This window comes from Convolutriloba macropyga, unplaced genomic scaffold, assembly GCF_964194025.1.
Source record: "Convolutriloba macropyga unplaced genomic scaffold, txConMacr16.3 SCAFFOLD_458, whole genome shotgun sequence".
NCBI lineage: Eukaryota > Metazoa > Xenacoelomorpha > Acoela > Convolutidae > Convolutriloba > Convolutriloba macropyga.
Window position 1 is genome coordinate 38,188 of NW_027449497.1, and position 25,015 is coordinate 63,202.

Consider the following 25,015-nt stretch of genomic DNA (forward strand, 5'->3'; position numbering starts at 1 on the left):
TCTAAAAAGAACTGCTCAGGAACTGCTTAGGTAGGTTTTTTTATCTGTTAATACTGTTTTTGAGGACAAAAATTTAAATGGTCACACAAATAAACTATGAGACGAAAAGAGGGTAGCGCACAAATTGCATTAAAAATACCAGCAGGACTAATATAATTCCCACAAACTTCATCTGAGAGCGATTAATAACACTTCTTTTGCTTCTAGAATCTAACTTCAATTTTTTTCGACTTGATCTTTATCTACATATCAATGAATCAGACGTGTAAAGTTTGACTAGCCTTTTCTGGTATAGTAGGTTTTTGCGGCGACTGTCTGCTCTGAGAAAAGAGGAGTAGATCTTCTGCAGTTGTAATTCACTCGAGTGAGAAGTAGCCTTCATTGTGCTCTCGTCCAGTTTTCTCTGTAGAGAAATCCTCTCATTCGTTAGTAGAGACACTATGTCAGTCAGTTCTCTATTCTGCTGGATCAGCTTCTCATTCAACGACAACAAGCTTCTGCACGAAGTCTTAAAACAAGCAAAACCGACTGACTTCGGAAGAATTACTCTCGAACGAAGCTCAAATCATTAGCAGCTGGGAGGCGGGGGCAGCAGCGCCGGGGGGGGGGGGGCAGCTGTTATCCCGTTTTTGAGGACGAACAGACGAATGGGTCAGACGAAAAATTGGTCAAGCGAAAAATCCCATAAAAAAGACCCCAACAGGAGTAATATAATTGCTACAAACTTCGTTTGAGAGCAAAATAAATTACCTCATTTTTGGACATATAATGATTACGGGCCTCGACGGACCGCTGTCCATGGCCATGCCTCTCATCCGCTGTGGGATGTAATCCTGAAACTGCGGACCGTCTATCGCAGCGAAGCCGCGACGCAGCAACCTCCCCGACAGAGGCAACTTAAAATACGGTTATCCGAAAAGTTTTTGGCTTAACTGAGCTCATATTCAAAATTCGGCCTGCTTGCCTATCGGCGTGCTTGACCCCCACCAAAAACTTTAGAAAATCAAAATTTTTCCTCAAGGGGAGACCAATAATCGCTCGCAATCGCAGCTATTAGCAAACATAGCTGGCAGATTGCCAGAAAAAAGCCGCAATAGCTTCGTAGATCTGCAGTCTAAAAAAACAGTAAAAAAGACAGACCAAAAAAACTCGTCTTTTCATTGAAGGCTGATATGTTATATTTTGATTTAAAATCTGTTTTTGCTGCCTCTATTAGCTGCTCTCAAATAACCTTCATTTAGAGTGACACACCCATTTGACGCTATCTCTGAATTAAAGTAAATAAATGTCAATTTCAAAGTGAGGAAGTCATTTTTGAGAGTGAGGTAAGTCAAATGTTATCAAAAATTTAATCACGCGAATGAACAAAAAAACTCGCTCCACTAAGCGCGAAAAATGACGTCACGCACGCAATTGATTTAAAATAGCAAGAACGAATGAACAAAAAGCAGATTTGAAGTGGCTGTAACGTCATATGGTCGTAACAAAAAACGCGACGACGAAATAAAAAAAACCATGAGAAGGCCAATAATAGCCCCAGCTATCGCTGTGCGGCTATTAAAAAAAGACATTTTACATAGCGGGCAAAGGACGGAAAGTAGCCGCCGTTCACGCACATGGGGATTGAAACAAACAGAAAAAAGAAGGGATAAAATGGACAGCATTTGATTCTAAGTGTCAGAAAGTGTTCTAATTTGATGTTGAGACTCAGTTATATTACAAAAATATACTCAACTCAGATTCTAAACTGAAGGCTGTTCATCTTAATACTAAAGCTAGCCAGCTCTAATGAACATTGATAACCTGATGCACTTTGACTGAATGATAAGGCTTTATCGGTTTATCCCCTTTATTTGGATTTTGCTCTTTTGAGTACGACGGAATTCATTACATCGAATAAATCAACGAAAGAATGAAATTAAAATCTATACAAACGAAAAAGTGAGTCATGAAAACAACGTGAAATTCGTGACTTATGTAAAGCGAAAAACGTGAACGAAACGCAAAGCAAATAAAAAAGGAGAGCAACAAAAAGAAACCTTTGAGAGGTTGACGGCGGCTATCAATGAAAAAATAAACAAGTTAACATTGGAATTGTTTTCGGACGACTGGCGAGGCAAACAATTTAGATTGGTCATGGGCTAGAAAAATTTTGGCTCTTTTCTATTTGTTTCCCGCAATCAGCACGTAACGCACCCTCAGTTAAAGAACACGTTTCATTACATAGTTAATCAATGTAAACATATGGCACGTGCGTCGGGTGGATGCCAATAAAACAAACTAACTTAGCTGAGGGCAAACGGAGATCCGAAACTTTTATGGTACAAAAATACTGACTAGGAAGGGGTTTGCACCCGCGATCTCTCGAATGCGAGTCCTGAACATTAACCAACACGCTAAACGAGCTATGTACGGTCATCATCAGCTTTATTTTAGTAACAGACCTAATACAAATAACTAAAAAAAATCAAAAAAAATTCAAGCGTGAAACAATCCCGAGAATATAAATTGAACAAATATTCTAGAGGGAAATGGTACAGCATAAAAAACACGTTTAGAAGAATTTCTACGAACAGCCTTTGTTTGATAGCAATTAAAAGTCGTGGCCATTAATTATGATGGTAAAAATGGTAAAAACAAAACCCGCAGATTGTCAAGAAGAAGCTGAAGTATGTCTAACGTTGTTACAAAAACTCCAGCTGGTTGGTGAGCGGATAGTGACAGGGGCTAGTGTAAATGCTTAAATAATGCTTAAATAAATGTTAAAGACTTATAAGAACAAGGTTGAAGTAGCGAGCATCTAAAATTGGACTTTATGAGCATCGCATTTCTCTTTTGGATTTCGTTTATCGATAATGATTCTGCCCATTTTGGATTGCTTTGCTGAGCAACTGCTATTTAAAAGCACTTCGAGCAGAGTGAGCAAAGAATGAAACTAGCTTAGAGAGTTCGTTTTTGGCGTCAGTCTCAAAAAGATATTAAAAAACAGACCAAAATTTTTTTCGTCTTTTCATTAAATGCGGATACGTTCATTTTAAGAATCTGTACAACTAATTTCAGCTTCTGTTAGCTGCTCTTAAATAATCTTCAATCAGAGTGACGCACACTCACTCGAACTTATTTCTTTGAGTTAAAATACAAAGAAAAGTCAATTTGAGATTAAGGTAAGTCACGTGTGACCAAAAACTGGCTCACGCGAATGAACAAAAACTCTCTACTAAGAGTGAAAAATGACGTCGCGCACGCAATTTAGTTGAAATGGCACGAACGAATGAACAAAAAGCGAAATTGAAGTGATTGTGAAGTCATATGGTCGTATCTTGAAGTATCTGGAAGTATATGGTCGTGATGAAGTCATATCTTGACGACGAAAAAAAACCAAGAGAAGGCCAATAACAGCCCCATCTGTCGCTTCGTGGCTATTAATTAAAAAAAAGGAGCGCCATAATAGCTGAGAAGATGAGGGCGGCTATTAAAAAGAGTAAACAAGGCAACATAACCGTAGCAACAAAACCTTTGAGGGCAAAATGATGTATTTTTCAGCGAGCTGTTGAATTTGGTCCAAACAGTCCTTGCCATGTGAGAGAATGTGTTTTGTCTCCAGCATGAAACCATCTTTATTCCTGAAAGGACAAAAACGGAGTCACTAAAACTTAACGCAAATTTCCTTACTGATTATGGTACACTGACAGATGCGCTATTCTCAAGGTTTCAACTCCATAATTTAAGGTTTAATTGGATCATTCTTCAATTTTCATTGCCATTTTTGATGTCAATTGTCAAACAAGATAGCAGCATATTGTCCAGGTACATAGGGCTCTACCACAGCGCAAGTATCATCATTACACAAATTATCGAAGTTTAGTGAGCAAACGGTTCCGTTTGCATTATATGCATCTTAAACAGGAATAGGGAAGAGATTGAGTAAGAGTGGAACTGACCCGTGACTCTGGAACAAACGCACTGCCTCTAGATATCTGGTCAGTGCCACCTGCACATTGGCACGTACGCTCTCCACGTGTTGTTGGAAGGCAGTTACGTGCTCCTCCCCGGATACTACATCTGCCCCTATTCCTTCCCCTTCACTATCCACTACACCTCCTACTCTCACTTTGCCCCCCTCTACAGTAAGAGCCCCCTCAGCAACCAGAGACTCAATTGCCTCTGCTCCACTATGGCAGTTGTTCAAAACATCACACGCTTCCGAGTCCAACTGAAACAAACGACTGATAAAGAGATGAGAACATCAAAAAGGGTTCCAAAAATGCAAAGGTTTCGAACTTATTGCTCTCACATTACGATCGAAGGAAGACTGCTTACCAATAGGGAATCAAGGTTCACTCGATGAGCAAAGATAAAACGACGAAAAAACTAAAATAACTGGAGGATTCAAGCATTGCAATCCGAAACAATTTCAGTGCAAAGTGCACGTTTTAGACCACTGTGATTTTACAATTAGCTGACAGCTTGTGGACAAATTATCCACGATTAATTCTCATGCACACAATGGGAAATGAACCAATTGAAATGAAGATTAATTGAAGGTGTTCTCTTTTGAAAAAATAGAGAAGGGTACGGGGGATACATCATTGGTACACAATTAGGCTGAATCAAACTTCTTAATTAGATGAAATGATTAGTGCTAAGATCAATTAGCGTCACAGCTGGTAAACATAACCGACTAACGTCGGGCGAATTGCTCTCAAACGACCGGCGAGGGGTTGGCTTCGTCAGTACCTAGCAACTGTTTAGTGGTGTAAGTTTTAGCTTGATTGAAGGGGCCTGATATTAGGGTAACAGACGATGACATCATGCCACATAACAGCCGCTGAAGTGCGGCATCAACAAAAGAGTTAAGGAGAGAGAGAGAGAGAGAGAGAGAGAGAGAGAGAGTGCGAGATTAAACGTGAGCGAGAAAGAGAAGGAGAGAAACGCCAGCCAACAAAGAGAGATTGAGAGAGAGAGAGAGAGCTAGGAATTTTTTCCATGATGAGATTCGACTCTAAAACTTCAAGTTTTCTAGACTTGTTAGTAACTAAATCATATAGAAAAAAATGATAGTGCAAAATTCAAAAAAAGTTCCCACATTTCGCAGTAGAGAAAATGTTCAAAAACATTTTTTTGTCTCAGGATATTTGTCATGTAACCCAAGACTAAAAAAGCTTCGTTGGCCAGTAAGGATTGTTAAACTCAGAAAAGGACAAAAATATTCAAAAATTTTAAAAACAATTGCAAATTTTATGAAAATCTTGCTAAAATTCGTAATATTATTATCTTCAGAACACCATTCCATTGTCCCACGAGACTATCCAGGATACTAATTTCAAGCCTTAAGCAGTTTCAATGGCTCAAAAAGATCCATACACTTGGAACATGATAAAAAAAATTACAAAAATTTTTCATATTAAAAATTATCAGAAAAATTGCTGAAACTCGAGTCATTAAATTAATGATAACCATTCCATTAACTCTAGAAACTAAGCAACCGCTCAGTATCAAAGCTCGAATGAGGTTTCGTGGCTCATTAGGCTGGAAAAACCTTTAAAAAATGACAAACAATTTCAAAAAACATGAAGATTGCCAAAAAATTTTCAAAAAATGCCAAAAACTCGTTAGGTGTTAAAATATTTAAAAAAACTCCATTGCATCTGGAAACTATACAATGAATTGTTATCAAACTCTAAAGGAGGTTAATTGGCTCTTGAGGCTAGATAAACCTATAAAATGACAAAAATTGTCAAAAAACTTGAAAAAAGTGCAAGTTTTATAAAACAAATCGATAAAATTTGTGATATTAAAAAGTTAAAAACAATTCCATTACAACTACAAACAATGCAGCCACCTATTATCGAACCTTTAAGCCGATTTTCTAAACCCTGAGGCTAAAATATCTTTAATTACAATAAATTTAAAAGAAATTTAAAACATAACCGACTAACGTCGGGCGAATTGTTCTCCAACGACCGGCGAGCGGTTGGCTTCAACAGCTAGCCACGGTTTAGTGACCTCAGGGCATTACATCTTTATCCCGTTTTGAAGACGAAAGTCAAATGGGTCAGACGAAAAATCGGCCAAGCGAAAAATTGCATGAGACAAACAGGATTAATAAGTTTGCTACAAATTGTCTTTGAGAGCAATTAACAATGGTTTCCCAAACAGTGCCTGTTAGATCAGTTATGCTAAAAACATTTCATCTATAACTCATTGATAATGAGGATCAGAGACGATGGCATTATGCAAAGATGATGACAATACGCAAAACCTTAATATCATAAGAACCAATTCATTGTCTCAAGAGACTATCCGGTATCCCTGTTTCGAGCCAGAATTTGTTAATAATAAGTTTGCTACAAATTGTCTTTGAGAGCAATTAACAATGGTTTCCCAAAAAGTGCCTGTTAGATCAGTTATGATAAAAAACATTTCATCTATAACTCATTGATAATGAGGATCAGAGATGATGACAATACGCAAAAACCTTAATATCCTAAGAACCAATTCATTGTCTCAAGAGACTATCCGGTATCCCTGTTTCAAGGCAGAATTTGTTTCACATTCTCACAAAGATCCATACACTTGGAACATACAAATTTTCAAAAAATTGAAAAGTTTAAATCTTATCCAAAAAATACTAAAACTGGAGTAATAAAAAATGTTGATTATCATCCCACTAATTCGACAAACTATGCAGCAGCTTATTATCAAACCTTGGAGGAGGTTCGAGAGCCTCTGTTGGCGGAAAATATCAACAACAAAAAATTGCAAATATTTTAAAAAATTGCTTAAATTCGTGATATTAAAACCATGAATAACATTCCATTACATCTCTAAACTATGCAGTAACATATTATCAAACCCTAGAGGAAGTTCCGTGGCCCTTGAGGCTAGAGAAACCTAAGAAATTACAAAAATTTTAAACTTAAAAAAATTGCAAGTTTTATAAAAAAAAAAACGCTATAACTCGTGATATTAAAGGTGAAAATCAATCCATGCCCAACAAAAATTTTCCACTAACTTATTATCAAACCCTAACGGAGGCTTTCTGACCTTTGAGAATCAAAAAATCTGAATAAAGAGTATAAATGTCAAAAAATGGAACAAAATGGCTAAAAAAATCAAAAATATGCTAAAATTCGTGATGTTAAAATCTTGCAAGACATTCCATTTAATCTAAGAATTATTCAATAACCTATTTTCAAACTCTAGAGGAGGTTCCTTGGCTCTTGAGGCTAGATAAATCTATAAAATGACAAAAATTGTCAAAAAACTTGACAAAATTGCAAGTTTTATAAAAACAAATCGATAAAATTTGTGATATTAAAAAGTTAAAAACGATTCCATTAAAACTAAAAACAATGCAGCCACCTATTATCAAACCTTTAAGCAGATTTTCTAAACCCTGAGGCTAAAATATCTTGAATAATTACAATAAACGTAAAAGAAATTTAAAACATAACCGACTAACGTCGGGCGAATTGTTCTCCAACGACCGGCGAGCGGTTGGCTTCAACAGCTAGCCACGGTTTAGTGACCTCAGGGCATTACATCTTTATCCCGTTTTGAAGACGAAAGTCAAATGGGTCAGACGAAAAATCGGCCGAGCAAAAAATTGCATAACACAAACAGGATTAACAAATTTGCTACAAATTGTCTTTGAGAGCAATTAACAATGGTTTACCAAAAAGTGCCTGTTAGATCAGTTATGATAAAAAAACATTTCATCTATAACTCATTGATAATGAGGATCAAAGATGATGACATTACGCAAAGATGATGACATTACGCAAAACCTTAATATCTTAAGAACCAATTCATTGTCTCAAGAGACTATCCGGTATCCCTGTTTCACGCCAGAATTTGTTTCACAGGCTCAAAGATCCATACACTTGGAACATACAAATTTTCCAAAAAATTGAAAAGTTTAAATCTAATCCAAAAAATACTAAAACTGGAGTCATAAAAAATGTTGATTATCATTCCATTAATTATACAAACTATGCAGCAGCTTATTATCAAACCTTGGAGGAGGTTCGAGGGCCTCTGTTGGCGGAGAAATCAAAAACAAAAAATTGCTAATATTTTAAAAAATTGCTTAAATTTGTGATATTAAAATCTTGAAGAACATTCCATTACATCTCTAAACTATGCAGTAACATATTATCAAACCCTAGAGGAAGTTCCGTGGCCCTTGAGGCTAGAGAAACCTAAGAAATTTTATAAATTTTAAACTTAAAAAATTGCAAAAATGCTATAACTCGTGATATTAAAGGTGAAAATTAATCCATGACCAACAAAAATTTTCCAGTAACTTATTATCGAACCCTAACGGAGGCTTTATGACCTTTGAGGTTCAAAAAATCTGAATAATGAGTATAAATGTCAAAAAATGGAACGAAATGGCTAAAAAAAATCAAAAATATGCTAAAATTCGTGATGTTAAAATCTTGCAAGACATTCCATTTAATTTAAAAATTATTCAATAACCTATTTTCAAACTCTAGAGGAGGTTCCTTGGCTCTTGAGTCTGAAATAAACTAAAAAAATACAAAAAAAATCAAAAAAAACTTGAAAAAAAGCAATGTGTGACATTAAAAAGTTGAAAAACGATTCCTTAGCCATTAAAAAATTGTCAGTAACTTATTATCGACCCCCTTAGGATGTTTTCTGGACCCTGGGTCTGGAAAGACCTGAATACGGAAAAAATGTCAAAAAATTTGAAAAAATTGCACGTTTTGTCAAAAAAAAATTGCTGAAATTCGTGATGTTAAAATGTAGAAACCATTCCATTACCACTAGAAATGCAGTAACCCATTAACTCTAGAGGAGGTTCTTTAACACCTAGGGCTGACAAAAATCAAAAAAACTCAAAAAATTTCAAAAAAACTTGAAAAAATTGCAAACGTATAAATTTGCGTTTTAAGCAAGCGGTTGTTCGTCAGTAGCTAGCCACGGAGAGGGGGGGGAGGGGGTTATGGTGCACCGGAGGCAGATTGGGGGGACAACAATAGGGTGGGGGCAACAGCGCGGTGGGGGGATAGGGGTGGGGGGTCAACAGTGGGAGGGTGTCTTCAAACTCAAAGAACCGCCCTTCACACCATAAGTATAAGTCTCCAAAACAGTTTGAGCTGAAACAGGGCTCAAAGGCTCTAAGAGCACTTAATGCCCGCTGGGCGCTACCTGTTTATCCCGTTTTTGAGGACAAAAGTCAAAAGCGTCAGATGAAAAATCGGTCAAGCGAAAAATCGCATAAAAAAGACCGACAGGACTAATATAAATGCATCAAACTTCGTTTGAGAGCAATTAAAAATGCTATTTTTGTCAAAATGCTAAAATTCGTGATGTTAAAATCTTGAAAAAAATTCCATTACGTCTAGAAACCTTACAGTAACCTATGATCAAACCCTGGAGGAGGCTCCTTGGCTCTTGAGGCTGGATAAACCTAAAAAAAACGACAAAATTTTTCAAAACCCTGAAAAAATTTGCCAGTTTTTCAAAAAAATATGCAAAATTGGCGACGTTGAAATGTTAAAACCATTCTATTACCACTAAAAACTGTGCAGTAACCTATTATCAAACCATAGAGTGGGTTCCTTGACATCTAGGATTAATAAAACTCAAAAAATGACAAAAATTTTCAAAAAGCTTGAAAAAAATAGTGACAATTTGCAAAATTTGCATGTTTTCAGCGAGCGCATGTTGATCAGTAGCTAGCCACGAGAGGGGGGGGGGGTGAACCTGGGTGCTGATGGGGGTGGCAACAGTCGGGTGGGGGGCAATAGTGGGGGGCAACAGCGCGGTGGGGGTGGCGGGGGGGGGCAATAGTGGGGGGTCAACAGTTGGGGGGGGGGGGGGGGGGGGGTCTTCAACCTCTAAAAACCACTCTTCACACCATAAGTATGTCTCCAAAACAGTTTGAGCTGAAACAGAGCTGAAAGGCTCTAAGAGCACTTAATGCCCGCTGGGCGCTACCTGTTTATCCCGTTTTTGAGGACGAAAAGTCAAAAGCGTCAGACGAAAAATCGGTCAAGCTAAAAATCGCATAAAAAACCGACAGGACTAATATAATTGCTACAAACTTCGTTTGAGAGCAATTAACAACCTCAAAGCAAATTGAAAAAAAAAATAAGTAAAGGTGATCTCTTTTTTGCTTCAGCTTCTCATTTTGTTCACTTGGCTTTGTTTAGCATCTTCTCTTTCAATGCGAACTGAGCGGTAGGAGTAGACAAAAAGTAGCCAAGAGAAGTCTGATTTTATGTAAAAGTTTGCAAAGATTCCAAAACATAAACCGACTAACGCCGCCGAATTGCTCTGATTTGGTGTCATTAACCGCTACGCTAGACGGGCGATTAACTGTCTTCGCTGACAATCGGTTTAATTTTAGCAACAGACACAGCCTCAACTTTTGAATGCGCCCAATTCAAATCACTCAAAAAGCGTGAAAAAGTCACTCGAGAACTGAAACCTTAAGAATGTTGTACAAGAAATCGGAAAAGCAAAAAATTTGCATAAATTATTTGCTTCAAACTTTGTTGGAGAGCAATTAAGAACATAGCATCAAACAACTATCCATTACATTTCAAACAATTGATGATCCAAAGCACTGATTGTTTTGATTTTAAAATTGTTCAAAGCTCAACAAACTTCATTGAAACATAACCGACTAAACGTCGGAAGAATTGCTCTTGAACGACTAGTGGGAGATCTAATCAATTGCAGCCTGCTTCAGTCGAGAGGGGGCGGAGGGGGAGCCTAAATGGGACTAAGAAGTTCTATAGTGGGCTTCAAATAACCACATTAGAGGTTAACATATACCACTATTAAGATTTAAAGTAAAAAATAACACCAGTTTCGGCGCACTTTTTCATTTGACTTTTAGTATTAAATTGCCGCCAATTGAGTTCAGCTGCTTGAAATTGTGACTGAGAGAGAAATTTAGATCACGCGAAATGCAAAAAGTCAAGGGCGTAAAAGTCACTCGAAAAGTCAAAAGTGTCAAGCGAAAAATTTGCATAAAAAAAGACACACGTTTACAATAATTGCTATGAACAAAGTTCAAGAGCAATTAAACATAAAAACGGACGATCTGCGGAAAACAAAAGACAAATGCCATTTTTAGTTAAAGTCCTGAAAAGGCGCCTGGAAAGTCACAAAAAACTAGCAAATTAGTATTTACACTCGAAGCATAGCCGGCAGATTGCCGCAAAATACCCGCCTTTGACTCACATTGAGATTGAAACAGAAGAAAAAAGGAGACAGAAACTGACAGAATGTTTTCCTAATTTTCAAAAAGTGTTCTAATTCGGTGTGCAGTTTCAATTAGATTCTAAATCTATAATTAATTTAGCTTCTAAACTGAAAGCTACTAAATTTCATGTCAGCTAGCAATCGCTCTATTGTACTTTGATAACCTAATGCTCAATGACTTAATGACCGGGCTTTATCCCGTCTCTTTTGATTTTGATCTTTTGACTTTGACAGTATTCACCACATTGCGTAAATCAATGAATGAAAGAATTTAAAATCCATTCAGTTGAAACAGTGAGTGAATTAAGTCAGAAGTCAAACGTGAAAATCGTGAATATAAAACAAAAAACGTGATCAAAAGGTAAAGCGAATTAAAAAACATAGCAGGACAAGTCCTGACGTGCAATTCAAAGGATTTTCAATGAATAAGAAAAAACTAGACCTAGAACGAACTATGAGTGAATTGGGAAAATCAGATTAAAAAAAATTTAAAAAAAACAGAAAATCAATGTCAAAATGTCGCATGTGAACAAAAAAAACAACTAGCGAGAAATTGAAATTTGATTCGAACAAAAACTAGGCCTAGAATGAACTAAGAATGGATTGAAAAACCATTTAGAAAAAAAAATCCAATTCAAAAAATCGAAAAAACAGTTTAAATCAAAGTGAAATTGCCGCATGTGAACAAAAAACCACTAGCGAGAAAGCAAATTTTTGTTCAAACGCCGTTTCCTCACTCTACTTTAAAATTAAAGTGAAAAAAATTCAAGCCGCAAAACCACTCGCTTTTTCGCTCTACTTCCAGTTTCGGCGTGACCAAAATCACTACTTCAATTTGACTATAAAAATCATGAAAAAGTGTTAATTTCTTTGAATTGTAAAAAGGAAAGCGCCTAACTAAAAGCCGCTTAGAGGATGACTTTGTTTGCAGCAAGCTCAACAAGGCCTCACAAAACACAAATTGCATTAGCAAGTCATCAAAAGTTTCGAAATGCTTAAGGCACTCCGGTCGAGCTGTTGACTCCAATAAGCATGATTGGGATTGAAAGAATAGAAGATATCGAAAAAAAAAGATTTTTGTACAAAAACATTTTTTAAGTCCGATTTATTTTGATGGCATTTCGTAGTTGAACATACTTCTGTCTTTTAGAGAGAGGCTACAGGGGCTACTATAAATACGAATAAGCATAAGAGATGGTAACTAAGACTTATAGGAACGACGTTCAAATAGCGGGAATCAAAAATTGGGCTTTATGGGTTTATCCCGTTTCTATTTCTGACTTCAGTTTTTTATTGACTCTGTTCATTTTGAATTGCTTTGCTGAGCAACTGATGTTCAAATTCACTTTTTGCAGAATGAGAGCAACTAGCCTAGAGAAGTCAAAAACATTTCACTCAAAATAATGAAAAAGGCAAAATGAGGTAAAGCGAAACATTTTTTTGTTCGACGAAGTAAAAAAACATAGCAAGACAAGTCCTGACGTACAATTCAAAGAATTTTCATTGACTAAACAGAAAACTAGACATACAACGGACTATGAATGGATTGGGAAAACCATTTAGAAAAAAATCCGGTCCAAAAAATCGAAACAGTAAAAATCGAAGTGAAATTGCCGCATGTGAACAAAAAACCACTAGCGAGAAAGCAAATTTTTGTTCAAACGCCGTTTCCTCACTCTACTTTAAAATTAAAGTGAAAAAAATTCAAGCCGCAAAACCACTCGCTTTTTCGCTCTACTTCCAGTTTCGGCGTGACCAAAATCACTACTTCAATTTGACTATAAAAATCATGAAAAAGTGTTAATTTCTTTGAATTGTAAAAAGGAAAGCGCCTAACTAATAGCCACTTAGAGGATGACTTTGTTTGCAGCAAGCTCAACAAGGCCTCACAAAACACAAATTGCATTAGCAAGTCATCAAAAGTTGCGAAATGCTTAAGGCACACCGGTCGAGCAAGGATGAGGTCGAGCTCGTGGACATTATTCTGTTTGCAGTAAGTTCAGTTATGTTTGCATCAACAATTGATGATCCAAAGCACTGATTGTTTTGATTTTAAAATTGTTCAAAGCTCAACAAACTTCATTGAAACATAACCGACTAAACGTCGGAAGAATTGCTCTTGAACGACTAGTGGGAGATCTAATCAATTGCAGCCTGCTTCAGTCGAGAGGGGGCGGAGGGGGAGCCTAAATGGGACTAAGAAGTTCTATAGTGGGCTTCAAATAACCACATTAGAGGTTAACATATACCACTATTAAGATTTAAATTAAAAAATAACACCAGCTTCGGCGCACTTTTTCATTTGACTTTTAGTATTAAATTGCCGCCAATTGAGTTCAGCTGCTTGAAATTGTGACTGAGAGAGAAATTTAGATCACGCGAAATGCAAAAAGTCAAGGGCGTAAAAGTCACTCGAAAAGTCAAAATTGTCAAGCGAAAAATTTGCATAAAAAAGACACACGTTTACAATAATTGCTATGAACAACGTTCAAGAGCAATTAAACATAAAAACGGACGATCTGCGGAAAACAAAAGACAAATGCCATTTTTAGTTAAAGTCCTGAAAAGGCGCCTGGAAAGTCACAAAAATCTAGCAAATTAGTATTTACACTCGAAGCATAGCCGGCAGATTGCCGCAAAATACCCGCCTTTGACTCACATTGAGATTGAAACAGAAGAAAAAAGGAGACAGAAACTGACAGAATGTTTTCCTAATTTTCAAAAAGTGTTCTAATTCGGTGTGCAGTTTCAATTAGATTCTAAATCTATAATTAATTTAGCTTCTAAACTGAAAGCTACTAAATTTCATGTCAGCTAGCAATCGCTCTATTGTACTTTGATAACCTAATGCTCAATGACTTAATGACCGGGCTTTATCCCGTCTCTTTTGATTTTGATCTTTTGACTTTGACAGTATTCACCACATTGCGTAAATCAATGAATGAAAGAATTTAAAATCCATTCAGTTGAAACAGTGAGTGAATTAAGTCAGAAGTCAAACGTGAAAATCGTGAATATAAGACAAAAAACGTGATCAAAAGGTAAAGCGAATTAAAAAACATAGCAGGACAAGTCCTGACGTGCAATTCAAAGGATTTTCAATGACTAAGATAAAACTAGACCTAGAACGAACTATGAGTGAATTGGGAAAATCAGATTTAAAAAAATTTAAAAAAAACAGAAAATCAATGTCAAAATGTCGCATGTGAACAAAAAAACAACTAGCGAGAAATTGAAATTTGATTCGAACAAAAACTAGGCCTAGAATGAACTAAGAATGGATTGAAAAACCATTTAGAAAAAAAAATCCAATTCAAAAAATCGAAAAAACAGTTTAAATCAAAGTGAAATTGCCGCATGTGAACAAAAAACCACTAGCGAGAAAGCAAATTTTTGTTCAAACGCCGTTTCCTCACTCTACTTTAAAATTAAAGTGAAAAAAATTCAAGCCGCAAAACCACTCGCTTTTTCGCTCTACTTCCAGTTTCGGCGTGACCAAAATCACTACTTCAATTTGACTATAAAAATCATGAAAAAGTGTTAATTTCTTTGAATTGTAAAAAGGAAAGCGCCTAACTAATAGCCGCTTAGAGGATGACTTTGTTTGCAGCAAGCTCAACAAGGCCTCACAAAACACAAATTGCATTAGCAAGTCATCAAAAGTTTCGAAATGCTTAAGGCACTCCGGTCGAGCAAGGATGAGGTCGAGCTCGTGGACATTATTCTGTTTGCAGTAAGTTCAGTTATGTTTGCATCAAGCTCAGCAACGACTCAGCGAGACAAATGGCATTAGCATGGCATCAAACGTTTTCGAAACGCGTGAGGCAGTCCGGTTTACTTGAGGCACTACTGAATTGCGGTTACACAAAGCTGGAATCCCCCGTTAAAGCAAAACTGACAATGATTGTTCGAAAGGTGATTGTGCAAAACTGTCACTGATCGGTCGATTATTTGAAAAGCAGTTGATACTTTTCTAGCTGTTTTTGAATTCATTGCAGACTTCATTAGATCAGACTTCCGTAGGCTAGTTTCCGATTTCCATCGTTCCGCTCAGTTCGCATTAAAGAAGCAGTCGCTAAAAAGGTCATCTTAAGTGAACAAAAAGAAAAACTCAAGATTTGTGGAACCGCAATTTAATATTGCTGCTTCAATCCTTGCTCAACCGGAGTGCCTTAAGCATGTCGAAAACGTTTGACGACTTGTAATGTAGTTTGTATTGCGAAAAACAAAACATAGCAGAATAAGAGATACAATCCAACGAATTAAAAGGACAAACTGAAAACCAACTACCTGGTAGAAAGAGTTATCGATGATTACAGTCAAACACACAAACAAAATAATAAAATTTGCATTTAAATTGCTAATATTTTTTTCGTGTTAAGGTATTGAAAACCAAAACTTCTCGTAAAATAAAGAACTTATGACTATATATCTGGAATTTAAAAAGAAATCATGCCTGACAAACAAGAAAATGGGATACAATAAGAGCACTGGCAAAAACAAAACATACCCGGCAGATTGCCGAAAAATAGCCGCCGTTGACTCCAATAAGCATGATTGGGATTGAAAGAATAGAAGATATCGAAAAAAAAAAGATTTTTGTACAAAAACATTTTTTAAGTCCGATTTATTTTAAAAAAAGATTTTTGTACAAAAACATTTTTTAAGTCCGATTTATTTTGATGGCATTTCGTAGTTGAACATACTTCTGTCTTTTAGAGAGAGGCTACAGGGGCTACTATAAATACCAATAAGCATAAGAGATGGTAACTAAGACTTATAGGAACGACGTTCAAATAGCGGGAATCAAAAATTGGGCTTTATGGGTTTATCCCGTTTCTATTTCTGACTTCAGTTTTTTATTGACTCTGTTCATTTTGAATTGCTTTGCTGAGCAACTGATGTTCAAATTCACTTTTTGCAGAATGAGAGCAACTAGCCTAGAGAAGTCAAAAACATTTCACTCAAAATAATGAAAAAGGCAAAATGAGGTAAAGCGAAACATTTTTTTGTTCGACGAAGTAAAAAAACATAGCAAGACAAGTCCTGACGTACAATTCAAAGAATTTTCATTGACTAAACAGAAAACTAGACATACAACGGACTATGAATGGATTGGGAAAACCATTTAGAAAAAAATCCGATCCAAAAAATCGAAACAGTAAAAATCGAAGTGAAATAGCCGCATGCGAACAAAAAACCACTAGCGAGAAAGCGAATTTTTGTTCAAACACTGTTTTCTCACTCTACTTTAAATTTGGAGCGCAAAAATTTCACGCGGCAAAATCACTCGCTTTTTCGCTCCACTTCCTGTTTCGGCGTGACCAAAATCACTACTCTAAATTGACTTCAAATTCATGAAAATGTGTGAACAGATCTTAAAAAAAATACAGCGCCCCAATACAATTCAAATTCATTGAATTCTAAAAAAATAGGAGCGCTATAATAGCCGGCTGAGAAGATGAGGGTGTCTATTAAAAACTGTTAAACAAAAATAATCTTAAAAATTTGAAACTCGAAAATAAGCTCATGATTTTTGAAGCACGAAGAGATGCAACGTCAAAATAACAAAATAAATTCTTTGAAAACAATGTCTTTAAAACTTTCTCGTTGTCACCGAGGTATACACAGCAACTATAATTAAGACTAGCAAAAACATGGCAGTGCGTAAGAGAGACAAAAAGACAAATGCTGCTGGAAAAATTTGGAAAATTAAAATTACCAAAATTTGATGAAATAAATATCTGCAAAATATTTTCTGTGCTTTTAAAATCTAACTATTATCCTTTCCAAAGTTTCATAGGCTCATATAGCTGAAAAATAACCGACTAACGTCGGATTAATTGCTGTCAAGCGACCGGCCAAAGATTGACTTCGGTAGTAGCCAGCTGGGGATTAGCAATGCTAGCCTTAAGGGCTGTGAGCGCAGTGGGGGACAAACGATGGAAGGAGGGTTGGGAGTGATGGACGAGATGTGGTTACAAATCGCCAGGTTGAAGAGGGTTGACGAGTTAGTATTGGTGGTGGCTGTGGTAACGCTGGTGGGGGGGGGGGAGGGGGGGGGGGTTTGACGTGGGGATGAAGGGGGCGTTAGGTCCTAAGAGAGCTGGCCGGCCGCTCAATGCCCTGCCGGCTTTACCAGTTTCTACCGTTTCTGAGGACGAAAAGATTTAAGGATCAGTCGAAAATGGGCCAAGTGAAAAATATATAGATCGAATGTTAGATTTTTGCGTAAAAAAGACCACAGAACTAATATAATTGCTACAAACTTCGTTTGCGAGGAATTATAAGGCTAAAAACTGGAACTATGGAAATGATCCAACTTTTGGCATTTGCAAATTCGATGCGACTTGTCATTATTGAGAATAATAACGAGAAAACAAAGAGCATACCGGGGCAAAACTTCAAAAAAATCAATGTTTGAGAGCAATTAAAAACTTGAATGGCAAATATTGTCAAAAACAATGGCAAAATTACTTATTTTTTTCGGTGCTTAAGTACGTATAAACAATATATGTATATTTATAAGTATGTATTATCATATACAATATAAATACATAAAAATACCAAATACACAAAAAATTCGTTTCTTATAACATTTGACACACAAAATAGCACGACCTTCATCAAAAGCCAATTTGGTGAAAAATGGCTTTGACAAAGCAAGGAAAAAAATGTTTCATTCTGAACTACGGAAAATAAACAGAGATTTTCTTTTAGAACTAAGGCCTTCTAAGCAACTAAGCTACACTGAGTAATTGAAAACATAGCCGGCAGATTGCCGGAAAATAGCTACGATAGACGCTTGTGGCGTTACACGAATTGAAACAACTATAGAAATAAAATATACAGATCGACCACCAGTCCTTTAATAGACCACTAGACTTTTTGGGTTAGCTTCGGACTCATTTTTATGAGACACATAAGCTCTATAAGGAGAAAGCCCTAATAGGGCTTTTCAAAACTAGGATCTTTCCCGTTTGTGCCCCCTCAGCTTAGTGGGCGCATATAATTTGCACCCCCCCCAGATGCACGTGCAAAATTTGGGGGGGGGGGACACAAACGGAAAAGATCCCAAAATTATTATTTGAAATCAAAAACTCAAGACTCAATATTCAAAAATTAGGGCATATGTTTGGCACTACTTAGATGCACACTATTGACCTTTAATAAGTAAATGCTCATAAAATTTATAAAGTTTCATAAGTGAGCTCAGAATTCATTTTCTTGAGTGAGGTAAGTCATTGAAAAAGTCAATTCCGAGAAGTCACGGTAAGACGAAACAAAAATCTGTTAGACGAAGTAAAAAAAACATAGCAGGACAATACCTGAAATACAATTCAAAGAATTTAATGAAAAATTCAGATGTACTCTACCTGACCAGCAGATCAATTGAGCAATGTCAGCCAGAACACAAAAATCATCTCTCAAAATTGAGAAACTAAAAGAATCAAAACTAAACAAAAATATACTCATTGCTAAAACTCTTGAAGCTTTTAAACCTAAGGCAATATTTTTCCCTTAAAAAAGCCTATTTCAAAAATATGTTCAAATCCAATTTTTGTTTCTGAAATCGGTCCAGTATTATATCTGCAAGACCTGAAAAAAAATTGAAAAATTGGCCCTTGAAGATCATTTAACCCGAAAAGGAAAAAATTTAGAAAAATCAATCGCAAATTATAAGGAAATGTTGCTGAAAATTGTGATACAAATATCTTCAGAATCATTTCTGTGTCTCTAGAGGCTATCCACTAACCCCACTCCAAGCTTTAAAAAACTCATTGGCTCATAGATCGATAGGAAATAGTTTTTAGAAAAAAATTCAAACTTCAAAAAATAGGAATTTGTTCTATTAAAACGTTGAAAGCCATTCAATTCCTAATAGAAACTATTTAATAACATACTATCAAACCCTAGAAGAGGTTACCTGGTTCCTGAGGCAAGAAAAAAATAACTAAAATACAAATGTTTCGAAAAAACGTGAAAAAAATGGAAAATTTAATCAAAAAACTTCTAAAAGTCGAAAGGTTAGATTGTTGAGAATAAATCCATTAAAAACATAAGGAAGCCTCAAAAAAATTGCAGATTTCATCAAAAAAATGCTAAAATTCGAGCCATTAAAATGTTAAAAACCATACCATTGTTACTAGAAACTATGCAGTGCCCTCAAAGGAGATTGTCTGGTCCCTGAAGCTGGAAAAACTGAAAAAATGAAAATTTTCAAAAACCTGAAAATGCAAATTTTCTCAAAAAAAAAATTTCGAAAATTTGTGATATTCAAAAGCTGATACATATTCCACGGCAACTCAAAATTTTTCAGTAACTTATTATCCAAACGGTGATGAGATTTTCTGGCCCCTGGGACTCAAGCAACTTGAATAATGACAATAAATGTCAAAAAAAACAAAAAATTGCAAGTTCTGTCGAAAAATGCTAAAATTCATGATGGCAAAAAGTTGAAAACCATTCCATTACCACAAGAAAATATGCATTAATCTATCATCAAACACTTTATCAAACCCTAGAGGAGATTCCTTGGCCCCTGAAGCTGGAAAAATTCAAAAAAGACAAACATCTTCAAAACACTTGAAAAAATTGCAAAAATTAGTATCATTTTGCGTGTTTGTCTTTGTAGTACCAAAACATATAGCTGAAAAAATGGTCATAAAAAGTAAAATTGTCTCGCAAAAGGCCTTCATCAACTTTTAAAAACTTCAACCTAAGACTAATCAAACAAAAAACTAAAAAAAATCACAAAAAAAACTTGAATTGCAGCATTTTGAGACCCAAAAACTCCTAAAAAACGACCTTTTAACCTTCAATTAAGGCCATCCCAGCAGCTGCACAACTATAAGCACTTGAAGGACTACAAAAGCCCACATTGGACCTCTAATGAAACTTAATACCCACTGGGCTTTACCTGTTTATCCCATTTTAAAAGATCTGAACACATCTTGAAAAACACAGCGCACCAATGCAATTCAAATTCTTTGATTTGTAAAAAATTTAGGAGCGCTATAATATCCGCCTAGAATTGAGGACGCGGCTATTAAAAATCCTAAATCTAGCAGCACAGTGACTTGAATGCAACTTAATGCCCCATGTTTATCAGTTTTGAAAGCTACAGAGATTCGGAAAATGCGTGCCGGCATATGACAAAAACATAGCCGGCAAACTATTGCAAAATAGTCACCGTTGACCCGTTTGACGCACATGGGATTTATGTGCAAATTCGGTTAGCTTCTAAAATACAATTAATTCAGCTTCTAAACTGAAGGCCATTAAGCATAATACCAATGCCAGCTAGCAATCGCTTTAATGAACTTTGATAACCTAATGCATTATGACTTAATGAAAAACAATAAACAATGATAAAGTTGATTGTACAAAGACCTTAAGTTCGAAACAATTTCATTGGATTTCGTAATTATGAACACCCCTGTTTCTTAATAAGAGGATGCAAGGGCTAGTACGAAAGACTTTTAAGAACAAAGTTCAAGAAGTGGGCACCTAAAATTGGGCTTGATGGGTTTATCTAGTTTCTTTTTCATTTTACAAGATTGACTCTGCTTTAGATTGCTTTGCTGAACAAGTGTTGTTTAAAAATACTTTGAGCAAAATGAGCGATGAATGAACATAGCTGAGTGAAATCAAAAAGATTTCATAAAAATGTTGAACAAACTCTCAACAAAGGTAGAGCGAAACAAAATTTTGTTCGACCAGTGAACATAGCAGGAGAAGTCCTTAAAAATCCAAACAATTGAATGAAAAAAATAGAACAACTGCATCTGACCAGCAGATCAATTGAACAATGTCAGCCAAACAAGACAAACAATATCAAAGATTGAGAAATTAAAATAATCAAAGAAACTAAACAAAAACGTAATCCGTGCTGCAACTCATCAAGCATTTAACATGAACGCCAACCTTGATCCACTCAAATATACCCATTCACCCAAGAAAAATCATTGAAAGAGGTTTACGGGACCCGAAGGCTAGAAAAAATCTTTAAATATGAAACTTTAAAATTAAAAAATGCAAGATTTGAAAATTAAGCGATATTAATAAGTGCAAAACCCTTTTTGGTCTCTCCAATCTGCTCAGTAACCCATCTGAAAGACCTAAAAAGGTCACCTTTAAAGATTGATAAACTCTGAAAATGATCATACTTTTTGGAAAACATGAAACAATGAAATTTCATCAAAGAACTGCTGAAAGTCGTGATAATGTTGAAACCAATTGCATTGCCACTAAACTATGCAGTAACCTATTATCAAACAAGTAGGAGGTTCCCGGGCCCCAAAAGTTTGAAAACTCAAAAAATAGCACAATTTTACAAAAACATGACAAAATTGAAATTATCATTTTGCGTGCCTATGTTTGTAGTACCAAAACATGTAGCCCACAAAATGGTCAAAAAGCAATTATGTTTTGCAAAAGCCCTTTATTAACTTTCACAAACGTCAATTTCATTCGGGTTACATACGAACCAAACAGAGGGCACAAATTGAATTAAAAAAACAGAAAAAAATGATATATAAAAATATGCTAAAAATCTTAGAACATAGCCGGCAGATTGCCGGAAAATAGCCGCGATAGACGCTTGTGGCCTTCCATGAATTGAAACAACTAAAGAAATAAGATAGGCTAGCAGTCCTTTAATAGACCACTTAACTTCTTAGGTTAGATTCGAACTGTCAATTTTGTGACACATACGGTCTATAAGGAGAGCTTTTTCAAAATTGATATTCGAAATTAAAAACTCAAGACTAATATTCAAGAATTAGGGCATCTAAGTTTGCAACTACTTAGATGCACACTATTGATCTTTAATAAAAAACGTTCATAAAAATTAAAGTTCCATAGGTGAGTTCAGAAGTCATTTTTTGAGTGAGGTAAGTCACGCAATTAACCTAAAAGCAGAAATAACGTCACGCACAAAAATTTTAATTGCAAAGCAATAGAAGTCACTGAAGTCAATTCCAAGAAGTCAATTCCAAGGAGTCAGGTCGTAAGAATCATCGATGGAGACCACGAATTAAAAAAAAACCACGATGTCCACAATAATAGCCGCTATCGCTTCGCGGCTATTAAAAAAGCTTCCAAGAGCTGCTATAATTATAACATCTATTCATAGATTTAAGCCTCAAAACAGTTCCGAAAAAAATTAAAACAGCAAAAATTAATAAAAATTAGAACTACTGTATCTGACCAGCAGATCAATTGAACAATGTCAGCCAAACAATCTCAAAGATTGAAACTAAAATAATCGAAGAAACTAAACAAAAATATAACCATTATTGAACTCTTCAATCATTAGATATAAAGGCCAAACTTGATACATTTAAATTTACCCATTCACCAACGAAAAAGCCTTGAAAGGGGTTTATGGACAACTAAGGCTAGAAAAACTCGATATTTGTAAATTTGGCAATGTAAATATGTGCAAAACCAGTTTGTGTCTCTCGAATCTGTTCAGTAACCCATCTGCAAGACCTAAGAAAGTTTCACAGGCCCTTTCCGAAAAAAAAATTGAAATAGCAAAATTTAATTTTAAAAAAATTGCTGAATTTCGTGATTTTCATGCCCTGATAAACTTATTTGTGTCATTGAAAGTTATCCAACAGCACATATTAAAGCCTGAAATCTGTTTCTTTGGTCACTAAAAGTTGATCAAACCTGAAAAAAACTTAGATTAAAAAATGCAAAAATTAATGACGTCCAGATCGTCGAAATCTTTTCGGTGTTGTTACAAACATTCCATCAAACTATGTTCAAGCCCAATTTTTTTTACCCTCGAAAACAACTGAAAAATGACAATTTTCCAAAAGCTTGAAAAAGTTAGCGAAAAAGCTTTGACTCTGGTGTTAAAGTAGGCAAAAACAACAATGAACCAAAAACATAGGCATAAAAAGACATAACATAGCCGGCTGATTGCCGGAATAGCGGCGAAAGAATAGACATAGAAAGATATAGAAAGAGATACATATAATAGATATAGAAAGAGATACAGATCTAAATTGAAAAAAACCGACGCCGCTCAAAAAACTAGGTAAAAACATTCAGCGAAAAATTAATAACGCTTGTTAAAATTCATTCCACAGGAGCCTCTTATTAGGGACCTTTACTGCACATATGAGTTCCTTTGACCATAAACAAAAAATTCAAATTAAACTTAAGTTTTAAATTGCAGAAGTCAATTTATTGAGTCAGGTAAGTCACGTATGATCAAAATCTAATCACGCAAATAACCTTAAAACTTTTGCTAAAGCGAGTGAGAAATGACGTCACGCGCGCAAATGCCGTTAGTGAGAGGAAGAAGTCATTCAGAAAATTTGACTTCAGCTTTGCTGTGTGAAAAAATGTAAAACGAAAAAAGGGCGTCAGACGACGAAACAAAAAACATAGCCGGTAGAATACCGGAAACGACTCGAATCGTCGTGCAAAAAAATCCCGAACTCCAACTTGGACAAAATCAGAATATCGAAAAAAACACTAGAAATAACAAAAATAGTAGACCAATATAACATTAAAAGCGTTAAAATTTTTTCAGTTCAGGGGTGTGGGTAGGTGCTGGTGGTGGTGGGGGGAGGTAGGTAGGTACAAGGGGGTGGGGGGAGGGGGTAGGTACGTTGGGGGGTGAGTTTTTTTCGGGGGGGTTAGGTAGTTAAAAGGGATCAATTTTTCTCAAATTAACCTCTTCATCTTGAATTACAGACTGTTACCAATTGCTATACATTACAAACGAAGCTAGAAGCTACTGTTAAAGTCTAATGTTCGAAAACAGAAGTCAACAATCAAAAACGGATGTAAATGCTCGAACACAAAGAAGTCAAAATTCAAGTCATGAACAAACTTGCTTTCTGTTAAAAAAAACCTGTAGAATCTCAATACTCCTCTTCGAGTCGTAAAAACCAAGAGCACCGCAATATAGCTTCGCTCAGCTTACAGCTTCGCAGCTATAAAAAAGCATAGCATAATAGCCATATGAACTATGCCCGATCTTTAAAATAACCAAACTAACAAAAATTAAAGAAAGTTGACAAAAACTTGCTGCATTCGAGGCTCAAAACTGCAAAAACTGACTTCTCGCCATCAATTTAGTAGGCCTTACAGCAATTTTAGGTCATCAAACAAATAAAACTCTACTAAAGCCAGCTGACGTCCTCTATTGCAACTTATTGCCCGCCGAAGTGGAGTCAAAATCCAAGAACCGCCCGTCACACCGTGAATCCCACCCTTTGAGGGTTGGAGGAGGGTGGACGGGAATTTGGGTGCGGGCGGTGACTAAGGGGGAAGAGACTGAAGAGACGGGTTCAAAATTTTAAGCCTAAGAACTGCCCTTCACACCTTGAAATGGTCTCGAAACAGTTTCTGTGAATCACATACTTGGAGACAAATGAGCTAAAAAGGCTCTAAGAGCACTTAATGCCCTCTGGGCGCTACCTATATATCTCGTTTTTGAGTTCGAAAAGTCAAATGGGTCAGACGAAAAATCCGTCAAGCGAAAGTCGCATTAAGAAAAGGCCACAGTACTAATACAATTGCTGCAAACTTTGCTTTCGAGAAATGGAATTGCACATATCAACATGGTAACCCAAACGTTGTAAATTTCTTTTGACCTGTTAACTACTTATCATTAACATAGCTGGCAGATTGCCAGAAAATAGCCGCGACAGCTTCGTAGGTCTGCCGCCTCAAAGATGACGAAGAACAAAAAATTCTGTACAGTTCATTAAATGCAGAGATGTTACGCCTTGAAAAAGAAACT

The 25,015-nt window shown here is 36.0% G+C and overlaps 1 protein-coding gene across 1 annotated transcript in view; it reads right to left on the reverse strand.

Moving 5' to 3' along the window:
- The window catches only part of LOC142355076 (uncharacterized), a 74,243-nt gene that overhangs the window by 22,202 nt on the left and 27,026 nt on the right, over window positions 1-25,015 (reverse strand). Inside the window, exons 7-10 of the mRNA XM_075407357.1 lie at window positions 24,471-24,546; window positions 3,942-4,213; window positions 3,515-3,623; window positions 282-508 (exon numbers count right to left, since the gene is read on the reverse strand). Coding sequence (XP_075263472.1) covers window positions 282-508; window positions 3,515-3,623; window positions 3,942-4,213; window positions 24,471-24,546 — 684 coding nt within the window. The remainder of the gene's footprint in view (window positions 1-281; window positions 509-3,514; window positions 3,624-3,941; window positions 4,214-24,470; window positions 24,547-25,015) is intronic.